This window comes from Myodes glareolus, chromosome 26 (genome assembly GCF_982192425.1).
Source record: "Myodes glareolus chromosome 26, mMyoGla1.1, whole genome shotgun sequence".
NCBI lineage: Eukaryota > Metazoa > Chordata > Mammalia > Rodentia > Cricetidae > Myodes > Myodes glareolus.
The window spans coordinates 13,289,507-13,301,907 of NC_142051.1; the positions used below are offsets into that span (position 1 = coordinate 13,289,507).

General features: G+C 44.4%; 1 protein-coding gene across 1 annotated transcript; it reads left to right on the plus strand.

Annotated features, from left to right (window-relative positions):
• Positions 1-9,260: 9,260 nt before the first annotated feature.
• Or10p1 (olfactory receptor family 10 subfamily P member 1) lies at positions 9,261-10,199 on the plus strand. Its single transcript, XM_048418785.3, has one exon. The coding sequence runs from the start codon at positions 9,261-9,263 to the stop codon at positions 10,197-10,199; it is 939 nt and encodes a 312-aa protein (XP_048274742.2).
• Positions 10,200-12,401: the final 2,202 nt, after the last annotated feature.

Sequence of the window (12,401 nt, forward strand, 5' to 3'; positions counted from 1 at the left end):
CAAGGCAAGATGGGACCAGGGCCAAAGGCTTTTCCAGGTGTGTGTGTGTGTGTGTGTGTGTCTGTGTGTGTGTCTGTGTGTGTGTCTGTGTGTGTTATGATCTCTCGGGGAAAAGTCCAATGCAATAGCACAATGTTAGACTCTTGAGGCCATCTTAAGGACAGTTTCAGTTTTTTGAATCATGTTTACTGAAGTATGAAATTACATGCAGTAAAAGTGGTGCTGTTAAGTATAAATTTGACAGATGCGCAGTCACGCAGCCGTAATCAGCATATAGCCCCTGCAGCTCCTCACGACCCTTAGCAGCCAACTCTTCCCCATCTGTTAAAGTCTCTGATCTGCTTTCTTTCCAAAGGGTCACAACCCGTCACTAAATTGTCTCTCATTGGACAATGTGAATGCCTATAAAATAACTGCAAAGCAAGCTGTAGACGTGAGAAACTTTTAAATCAATTTTCCTTAGTCTGCCAATGAAATGAAGCCGGCTCTAAATTTTATAAATGCCTCAATAGCAATACATAAACCATGTTGTAAAGGAATATATAGACCCACATAATGCATGCATGCATGCATACCTACATACATACACAATACACACATACATACACACATACACAATACATGCATGCATACATACATACATACAATACATGCATACATACATATACATACATACATACACACACTCCTCTAGAACAGCACTTTTCTCACAAACCTGTCTTCAAAAGTATTTGCATTACATTTAATGGAAAAATGACAGTTACGATGTAGCAACGAAATACTTTTATGGTTGGGGGTCACCACAACATGAGGAACCATATTAAAGGGTCACTGCATTAGGAAGATGGAGAACCATTGCTCTAGAATAATGAGAGAATGGAATCTTACACGATTTCTGTAAATTGAAGCAGCTTACTCATAAAGCTGTCTTAAGACAGATGCAAAATGGCTCGTTGAGGGGCTGGAGAGATGGCTCAGTGGTTAAGAGCACTGACTGCTCTTCGGGAAGACCTAGGTTCACTTCCTGGCACCCACATGGCAGCTAACAACTGCCTGTAACTGCAAGATCTGACACCATCACACAGATATACATGCAGGCAAAACACCAATGTACATAAAAAAAAATTAGCTGGTTTAGGTAGAGTGATTTGTTCCAAAACTGACCTTGAACTAAATCTTGGTCACTTTTGTAGCGTATATGAGGCAAGAAAGAAGGCGAAGGCTTCAAAGAAGTGCCTAAACAGCCTATAGAAACTAATAAGCTTAAAAAATAAATTAATTCTGTCATAATTTGGTGTTAATACTAAGACTAGTTTCGGGCTAGGGCTGACCCACAGAAAACTTTAAATACTGGAACTGAATTCTATAAACAATGAGTCAGAATTCTACAGAGCTTCTCTTACTCAGCTACAAGGCAGAGGCACAGGATGCTCATAGATGTTCCTAGATATGCAACTGGGGCTGTCTTAAAATCCACCCTGCTCCTGGTATGGAAAGGATAAGGAACACCCAAGCCATGATTCTGTGTGCACTTACACACCTCTGTTTTCTCCAAAGTGGCACCAGGAGTTTTTAGGTACCAACCTTAGGTTCATCAGCATCTTAGACACAACCCCACTGCACGGGGAGTGAGCTGTGGCTGACATCACACACAGCCCCACTGCACAGGGAGTGAGCTGTGGCTGACATCACACACAGCCCCACTGCACGGGGAGTGAGCTGTGGCTGACATCACACACAGCCCCACTGCACAGGGAGTGAGCTGTGGTTGATGTCACACACAGCCCCACTGCACCGGGGGATGAGCTGTGGCTGACATCACACACAGCCCCACTGCACCGGGGGATGAGCTGTGGCTGACATCACACACAGCCCCACGGCACCCGGAAGTGAGCTGTTCCTGACACCACGCTCATTTCCAACTTCCGTGGTGTTGACAAATAGCTGCTGGTCCCTTCTGTTTCGGATTGCTCTTCAGTTCCCTCTCCATGACTTCTGCCTGCCCCTCCACCGGTGCGCACATCTCCGACGCTGCTGCGTCAGCCACCTACAGGGTATGTGTGAGGAAACATCACCTCAAGGTGACAGTGACGATCCTGTGAGTGAGCAAGCATTTCCAGGCACCTGGGGCCTGGTCCTGGGCTTCCTCATACCTTGTCCTTCGCTCTTCCGCGCTCAGGGAATCTTTGCCTCGGGGACATCAGTGGTTGCTGCCTACCTGGTTGTAGTGCGTCGCTCTAGCTGGAGCTAAGGAATTCAAAGAAGAGACTCGTGTCCCTCCTTCAGGCTATCAGATCATTAAAGCAACGGTTCCCCACAAACTGGCACTTTCCAGGGATCGTCAGATGAAAGATGGAAAAAGCGGAGGCCCAGATGGGTGGGGTGTGGGGTGTGGGTGGGGGGGGTGTTTGACTCCCAGAATTTTAGAGCAGCTCTGACGCTTGATAGGCCACCTTGTGAGAGAGGCTGGAACTGTGGCAATAATGGCGGAGGGATCGCACCGTGACCAGGGCTGTAGAACTGTGCAAACCTCTTTTTGTGCTAATGTTTTATGTACTGTTTTCACTACTGTATACACAATATATCATATATATTAAAGAATTATTTGTTTATGTATTTTCTGTATATGAGAGCTCTGTCTGCATGTACATCTACAGAAGAGGGCATCAGACCGCATTACAGACGGTTATGAGCCACCACAAGCTTGCTGGGCATTGAACTCAGGACCTCTGGAACAGCAGCCAGTGCTCATAATCTCTGAGCCACAGAAGACCAACAAAAACATAAATAATTCTTCAAATTCACCCAACTCATTCTTGTGAATACTCTGGTATGTATGTATCTCTCTACCAGAAGAAATTTTGTATTGGAAACTTAATGTTTTCTCTTTTAGCAATGTATTCCAAGCTTCTTCTCATGTCAGCAAAGAAACTTTTAAGTCTTGTGACTTGACTATAATTTCAGCATTCCAGATGCTTAGGCAGGAGAATCATGAGTTAGAGGCTAGCCTGGGCTACCTCTAGCAAAAAACAAAATACTCCCCAAATGTTCTCTCCTAAAGAGAAAAACTCAAACATAAAAATCCTTAATAAAGTGTGTGAGTGTGTGTGTGTCTTCATGCAAGCACTTGTAGATCAGAAGTTAGCATTGGATGTTTTTCTCAGTTGTCTTTAATTTGGTTTTTGAAACAGGTTCTCTCGCTGAACCTGGGGCATGTGATTTTGCTCTACTGATTGGCCAGCAGGCTCCTGGAATTCACCTATCTCTACCGCCTCAGTGCTGGAATTATGGGTGGACCACTGTGTTTTTTTTTTCTTTCCTGTTTATATGAACGCTGCGGATCTGAACTCAGCTTGCAAAGCAAGCACTGAGCTTACCTTTGAATCCTCCCTGTCGTTCCTCACAGCACCTCTAATCCCCCAGAAACCTTTCAAAGAGTAACATTTTGGGGGCTGGAGAGATGGCTCAGCCATTAAGAGCACTGATTGCTCTTCCAGAGGTCCTGAGTTCAATTCCCAGCAACCACATGGTGGCTCACAACCATCTGTAATGAGGTCTGGTGCCCTCTTCTGGCCTGCAGGCAGACACACAGACAGAATATTGTACACCTAATAAATAAATATTTAAAAAAGAGTAACATTTCAATTTAGAATAGTTTTTAATTAAAAGAAGTTAATTGCCAATAGCATCTAGAATTCCCATTTACTAAACCCTTTGTTTATTAATAACACTTGAAATTAATACGGCATTTTTATCACTATTAATGAACTAATGCATAATGACTAACTAACATCTGAATTTTATTCAGATTTCCTTAGTTTAAACAAATTTGTTTTATTGTGTATGGGTGCTTTGCTTTCATGTATGCCTGTGCAACACATGTATGCCTGGAGCACTCAGAAGCCAGACCAGGGCATCAGGTCCCCTGGGACTGAAGTTACAGACAGCTGTGAGCTGCCACGTGGGTGCTGGGGAATCAACCTAGTCCTCTGAAAGAACAGCCAATGTTCTAAACCACTGAGCTGTCTCTCCAGCCCCCAAGATTTCTTTGGTTCTTACTTGATATCCAAACCTCCACCCAAGAGAACATATTCCATTAGTTGTCGTTTCCATAGTTACTCAGATTGTCTTGTTTTGGTGACCTCCACTGGAGTCTGGGAGATGTTTTCCTCATGGGTCTATGGGAATAAAGACACAGAGATGATGTTTTCCTTATATCTTAACGAACACATGAACTTCAGTCTTGACCAGTGTTGATGCTGACCTTGTCACTTGACTGCGGTATTGTCGACCAAGCTGATCTATGGTTTATGCTCCTTCCTCACTTCTACTAGAAATTGGTACAAATCCCACACTAATAAGTACAGACTTGGGTTCTCCCACTTTGAGGCAGAGTCCAGAAGTCAGCGTTGGATATTTTCCTCAGTGGCCAGCTAGTCTAGTCTTGTTAATGTGTCACAGACTAGAGTTGTCAGAGAAGACTGGCTTCCCTCAGCGATGGGTCGCAAGAAGAAAGAAGCCTTTTCTTCCCTAAGTTGCTTTTGGTTATGTGTTTTATCACAGCAGTAGAAAGCCTATCTAAGACAGAGGGCAAACTAATAACTAAGTTATTTGGATGTTTTAGAGATGGTCTCTTACTCTGTAGCCCAGGCTAGCTTCAAGCTCAGAGCAATCTTTCTATCACAGTCTCCCAGTACTAGAATTGTAGGTGTGAGCCACCATATCCACCTTGGAATTCTTAAATATTCAAAAGTATTTATTACCATTATACTTTTGTTCAAACTTTTATTTCAAATTTGAAAAAAGAGTAAAATAATACCACAAACATTCCAACACCATTTTGAGTTCACCAACTTGCGTTTTCTCTCTTTTTCATATTCTTTCTACATTGTTTGAAAGTGTGTTGAACACAGTATAACCTTTTGTTCCTAGAATGTCAACATTAACCCAGACTCTTAGAAGAAGTATTGTCTTAAAAACTAAAACTAAAATACAGGTGACTGCTCTAAATTAAGACTTATTTAGAAAGTCTTACTTGTTTGAAAATCTTATTTTGCTTGTGAGATAACTTATGCAAGATATTAGGTGTGGTAGAATAATTTTTGGTTCTTTTAACACACCACTGATTGTCAGTGACCACATCAATCAGGCGGCAATTGAAGTTCAAGGGTCAGCCCCCAGGAGGAAACTCTCTGACCGGTGAACCTTGTTCAGGCAAGGCCACAGGACCATAGACCCTGGGATGTCTTCTGCTTCTGCTGTGCCTTTACATGTTTGTTGTGGCTCTCTTTCTCTGGTACCTGGCATGGTCTGAGTGGATGTGGGGAGACCCCCCCCCCCCGCCTGTAGTATAGTGTGCTTATATCATGAATACATCCTGTTCTACTGGGAATTTTTATGTGTGGATTGTCAAGAAGATGCTTTTTCCCAAAGTTGTACTATCTAATTGGTAATAATAATGTTAGAGTTTTGATGAATAAAAATAAATACAAAGATATATTTGACAGTTAGGGCCTATGACTTCACCTAAGGAACTGCTTTAGATCACAGCTCTGGTTAATGATTAAGGAAAACAACCTAGCAGCCAGCTCTGATTCTTCTGATGCTGAAAAGATGCAGTCATGGGTTTTGGTGTGCACCATTAGCTGAAACAAACCTTCAAAATAACTTCAGGTTAGAACAGATGCCTTGCTAATAGTTTTTAAGATAATTAACCCCAGGAAACAATCTGAAGTTTATAGGGACACATAGCGGAGCTGTCTGATACATTAGACTAGGATTGAAAATACAAAACACCCCAGTTGTTGCTAGCTGATGGATGATTAATTCCTTTCACCCATTCCTGACCTCAATTTTCTGATATAAGAAACTATTGATAAACGGGTATGCACCTTAAAGATTCAGAGTTCAGCTGACTGACTGTTTTTTTTATGTACATAAGTTTAGGTTTGTGGTTACTTTAAAATTCTTTAAAAGATTACCTATCAAGATAGATAATAAAGTGGTTGATTCTTTCTTTGTAATCACTTTGCGGTCTGCCAACAAAAAAGGTGGCTGAGGAAAAAAATGTTCCTTGCTTGCTCATGATCTACTAATCTGTGATAAGAAACTTAGATGTATGTGGGCTGTCAGAATGACTCTGTTTTTAATCATGTAAGGGAGATAAAAACATGTTTTTATCTCTAATCATTCACTTGAAAGAGGAATATAATCACTTTGTGACTCTGATATTGCCTAAAAGATTTTGTTGGAAAAACATGAGAGGGGGGAAATGGAAAATAGAATAGAGAATAGAGAAGGAAGCCTTCAAGAGAGTGTGTGAGTGTCTTTCCCCTAATGCCCTTAAAAGCCCCCCGCCACCCAGGTGGCAATACTTGGTCATTCTCTCTCTCTCTCTCTCTCTCTCTCTCTCTCTCTCTCTCTCTCTCTCTCTCTCTCTCTGTGTGTGTGTGTGTGCATGTCTGTGGAGGCCAGAAGAGGGCACCAGGTCCACTGGACCTGATATAACAGGTGGTTAGAGTTGCTGGCATGGGTGATAGGAACTGAACTTGGGTCCTTGAAAGAGCAAGTACTCTTACCTACTGAGACATTGCTCCAATTTTAAACACACTAAAGGTTCTTTTCAGCACACACCTTTAATCCAAGCATTTGGAAGGCAGAGATAGGCAGATCTCTGTGAATTCAAGGCCTGTTAAGACTACATATTTAATTCTTGGCCAACTAAGACAGCATAGTGAGAGACTGTCTAAAAAAAAATAAAGTTTAAAAAAGTCAATTTCTTTCTTTTCATTTTTAGTTATGTGTCTGCCTTTGTGGGGGTATGTGTACATGAGTTCAGCTACTCTTGGAGGCCAGACACGGGCATTAGTTCTCCTGGAGCTTATGACGTCAAAATGCGGTGTTGTAACATAGAGCTGACCCCTGTGACGTCACACGATGACCAGACCATGAAGCATAGTGATGACATGTGATGTCATGACATAGCACTGTGATGGCACAGCGCAGCATTGGGGTAACACAAGTATGATGCCACAATCCAGGTGTCATGCCAAAATGTGCCTGTAGAGGCACGACTGAATGGCATCGAGTAAAAGAAGTAATTTTAGATTTATTTTTAATTATGTGTCAGTGTGTCGGTATTGGGAATTGAACTTGGCTTCTCTGGAAGAGTAGTCATTGCTCTTAACTGCTGAGTCGTCCTACCAGCATGAGTGAGTTGGAGGCAGAAGAGGGTGTTGGATCCCCTGGAGCTAGCATTAGGGTGGTTGTGGGAGCCATGACATGGGTGGTAGGAATCTAATGGGTCCTTTGGAAGAGCAGTGTATGCTGTTAATTGCTGATGTACTCTCTAGTTCCTATGCTTTAAAAAATATTTAATTATTTAATTTTTAAATTTATCGAGTGTGTGTGTGTGTGTGTGTGTGTGTGTGCACATGCATTTGGGCAAGTGTGTGCACACGCATTTGGGCAAGTGCGTGCACACGTGTGCAATCTCTAGTGTGTTTATGAAGGCTCATTTGGAATTCCTTTTAAGAAATTTTTATTTTATGTGTATGTGCATTTTTTTCTGCATGTTTGTCTGTGTGTAATATGTGTGCAGTGCCTGAGGAGGTGAAGAGGGTGTGTTGGACACCCTGGAACAGACTGGCCATGAGCTGCCATGTGGGTGCTGGGAACTGAACTCCAGACCCCTGGAGAAGTAGCAAGCACTTTCAGTGCAGAGCCATCTCCTGAGCCCCCGACGTGGACTCTTTCTAACAACTGCACACCAGAAAGGGCCAAGCAGACAATGGGCTGCCTTGAATTGGAAGATCTTTCTGGATTATCTGACTGGGTTCCAAGCCACAGTCACGAAAAGCATCCTTTCTTATTTAAGTGACATAATTGGAAGGATCTGTGTCTTGTCTTCACTCATTAGACACCCTCTCAGGTCGCCTCTGTCATCTGCCCTTGTGAACGCCGTCTTTGCGGCTGAGATCTGAAGACCATTTCCCATTTCTGACACTGTGAGAAGGTTACCGCTTCTCTCTGCAGCTGGAGGGTGAGTCAAAGCCCTGTGCTGGGCCGGGAGTTCTTCCAGAATCAGCCTGTTGTTATTTCAGTAGTTATTTTCTTTGCAGATTAACACTATTTTATGAAAAGGCTTACAGATGCTTGCCAGGCCTGGGAGTGTTGGGAGCACAGTCCGGTGAAGAAGCCAGCCAACGTCCACAAGGCCCTGTGTTCCATCTCCAGCAGTGGGAGAAAAGGTGTTTTCCAGGAGTGGACAGAATGCTAAGGAATAATTCTGCGAGTGGGAAAGGTTTCTGTAGCCCTTGGGGCCAGGGCTGGCAATCCCACCTAGGAAAACCAGTCAGAGAGTTAGAACACCAGGGTTCTGAGCCCAGCTCACTTCGTGCTTAGCAAAAGGACCCTGTACACACCATTCCCCTCCACATGCGGCTTCTCTGCTGTGTCTGGGTGTGAGGAGGAGGACCCACCAGACCCAGACAGCAGGGAGCTCAGGGCTAGGCGTGAATGAAGAGGAAGAAGCCACTTCCTCCCTGCTTCTTCTTGTTTTCCATCTCCTCTACTTTCCTCCCTCTGTTGAGAATTAGCTCTCTAGGGAACTGAACTGCTGTGATGTGCTCCAGGGAGGGACACTCTGAGGGCCTTGGGGATCCATTCGCAGGTAAAATCTCCACAGCCCTTGTGGTCCTCAGTTCTGCATTCCTGTCTCTGCGTCTGGGAGGGCCCACTTTTCTTCTGCCAGACTATTTGCCGTTTGTTTGCTCACCCACTCTTCTGTCCACATCCCCAACACCTTCTAGAAGGAAACTGCTTTTGTCCCCAACTTTTTGCTCCTAGATCCTGTCTGGGTGAGTGGAACAAAGGCAGTCTGAGAAATCTCAGAAGAGTAGGAAATCTGCCAGTATGCCTCACCTTCTCTGATTTTCCTTTTTTTGGGTCTGGGTGGGAGGCAGCAGCTGCCAAAATTCTAAGCCTTCACCTTAGCCTTTATCTTAATATCCTCCTCAGCATCCTCCTCAGCATCCTCCTCAGCATCCTCCTCAGCATCCTCCTCAACATCCTCCTGAGCATCCTCCTCAGCATCCTCCTCAGCATCCTCCTCAGCATCCTCCTCAACATCCTCCTCAGCATCATCTTTAGCAAGCTGGGCTGCTCTCATGGACGACTCTTCATTCTCACTGCTACAGCCTTTGTTTCTGGCTGACTGCCCCCTCTCTAGCTCCCTTTTTTTCTAGTCTGGCTCTGGGGAAATGGGAGGTGACAATGGTACGGAAGTAACAGAGTTCATTTTATTGGGATTCTCAGGTTTTGTCTTTCTCCAGGGCCATCTGTTTTGGGGTGTACTGTGTATCTATGTGGTTACCTTGCTGGGCAACTCTCTGATCATCCTGCTCACGCTGGCCGACTCAGCGCTCCACTCCCCCATGTACTTCTTCCTGCGTCACTTCTCCCTGGTGGAGATCCTCTACACCACTACCATTGTGCCTAGGATGCTGGCTGACCTGCGCTCTTCCCGCCCCACCATCCCCCGTGGCAGCTGCTTCACGCAGTTGTACTTCTTTTCCCTTCTCGGCATTACCGAATGCTGTTTGCTCACCGCCATGGCTTATGACCGATATGCTGCCATCTGCTGTCCACTGCATTATACCACCCTGATGAACCAGGGAACGTGTGCCGGCATGGTGGGGGTCTCTTACCTTGCGGGCATCATCACTGGCACCACTCACTCTGTCTTCATCTTCACTTTGCCTTTCCGCGGTGCCAACACCATTCACCACTTCCTGTGTGACATCCTGCCTGTCCTGAGACTGGCCACCGCGAGCACTTTCTGGGGCGAAGTGGGGAATCTCTTTGTCACCGTTGCTTTTATTTTCACGCCCTTCTCGTTGATTGTGGCCTCTTATGCCTGCATTCTTGCCGCTATCCTTGGCGTTGCCACGTCCCAGGGGCGTCAGAAGATCTTTTCGACCTGCTCCTCCCACTTGTTTGTGGTCATACTCTTTTTTGGGACTGGGACTGTTGCCTATATGAGGCCTCAGGCAGATTCTCTTGGGGACACAGACCAGATTCTATCCATCTTCTACACGGTTGTCACCCCCATGTGCAACCCTTTCGTCTACACTCTGAGGAACAAGGAGGTCACAGGGGCCATGAGGCGGCTCATGAAGAGATACCTTTGGGGTTCTTGACCATACCTCACTTCCTCCCAAGATCTTGGATCCCTGGACGTTCTCAAGGAAAAAGAGAAGCTGAGACCTCAGGGTGCAGTCTGCTGTGCATGGTGTGTCTCACTCAGCGTGAACATCCCAGACAATGGTATATTGTGCATATTCGGGTATATTCAGAGTTCTGCTTCCTGGACCTGGCTTTAAGATCTTGACTGGGCTTCATCATAAGAGCAGAGCTGAAGACTGGAATGGAGGTCAAGGGGAAGGCAGCTGAGATAAGCTTGTGTGATGATGTCATTCCTGATGATGTCATTCCTGGTCGTGACTGAGTGACTTCCTGGGGTTATGCTCTTGAGACATCCATTTTCCTGCTTCTCCCAGTAAGTTCTTATTGTAAGCCTTTCTCCCTGACATCATTCACATGTCTGGGAAGGGACAGGGGCAGGGAGTAGCTGTTTGGTTTGCCAGTTCAGCTCCTGAGTCTTGCTTGGTATCGTGGGCTTGGTCTGTCCAATTACTTGTCTCCTGATTGATCCCTGTCTCTTTGGATCCTCCGGAGATGTTGGTGTTCTCTACTTAACTTCCTCCCCACCTGTGTTGACAGACATGCTTTTCATCCCCTCCTTTGGTCTCAGGTGGAGCACACACCTCCCCTCTGCCCCCATCTGAAGTCTGATGTGGCCTTCGAGTCTTGAAGTGACACTTGTTTCTTGCAACAAACTATTTCCTGTTTTCACCTGGTGTGCACTTTCGTTGTTATTTGGAGGAATTTGGCACATCTACCTTTTCTTGGAAAGTCCATTCTTGATTGTTCACGAACCTTCCCTCAGCTGTCAGTCACAAGTGGGAGAGGCAGAGGCAGAGGCAGAGGCAGAGTCGGGAAAAACGAACCCAAAGTAGAAAGGGAAGACTTGGAAACAGCATTAAGTTGCTTTCGTAGTTTGCAAAAAGCAACTCTGTTAGTGGTAAGAAATTTGCATACAGAAGAAAATATATCTATCAACAAAATGCTAATAATGTCTTTGGGGAATTACTACTGCCTGCTTTTGTTCTGCGTTTGTATACATGCGAGTTCACAAAAATTAAAAAAGATTATATTGTCCAAACTGTGTTTTAACAGTTTCTTCTCTGTTGAAGACATTTGAGCACTGTGCCTTCAGTGTCTCTGTGTTATCGTACAGTGTGGGCATCCGGTAACCTTAAGAGATGTCCTGTCTTCGCAATTAACTTTTGTTATGGACATTGCAGTAAATGTTCTCACACATATCTGTGTATTTACCTACATTTCTCTAGTACAACTCCCTGAACCAAGATTGCTGAGTAAAAATGGTTTTGAAATACTTGCCCAGTTACCCTCCACAAGAATTTTTTATTACGTGTTATAGCCAAATTGAGTGCTTTTCCCTATAAATTTCAGGGCAGGATGTATAAGGGTCAGGAAGGAGTTGAGGTTAGATAGCCCAGAGAGAGGAAGGGTGAAGAAAGTATAGACAGATATTTTGAAAGTTTCTTGAGGAAGAACAAGTAAGATAAATGGGTCCTTGTTCCTTGGATGACCAAGGGTGGAGTGAGACCTGTGGGTTGGAAACATACCCCGAGGCATCCAAGTGTAAGCCAAGGAACCACTTCCAGATAGCCAGGGTCTGAATGTAAGGACACAAGCTTAAGGTGAGGCTTTAAGACGGTGGAGGTGGTGAGCCCTGGACTTCCTGAGCTGGTGGTGATTGTCAGCTTCTGTTTCCTTGTTCACAGACATATTTCTGCCCATTATCTGCTGCTGTGTCCTATTCAAATATCTAAGCTGACCACACAGAGACCCAGGCATGCGTATTCTTGACTTTCCAGCCTCTGTTATTCTGAAATACTTGGTACTAAGAAGGTAAAATTGGATATGAAACAGTTCTCATCATTAGCACAAGAATTTTCAACTTTACCAATTTTTGTTGTTGTTTTGAGACAGGGTCTCACTATGTAACCTTGGCTGGCCATGAACTCACAGGGATTCATCTGCCTCTGCCTCTCAAGTGCTGGGAGTAAGGTGTGGCTTATAGGTCTAGACAGTTAGCCATTTTTTCAGGCGAAATACCTAAACTTGAAAATTACGTTCACAGATACAAGCAGTGTTTGGGAACTATTACATAAATCAGTATTTAAACACCTCTCTAGTGGCATATATTTTATTTTCCTTTTGATTTTTAGTTAAAAAAATCAATGAAGTTTTTT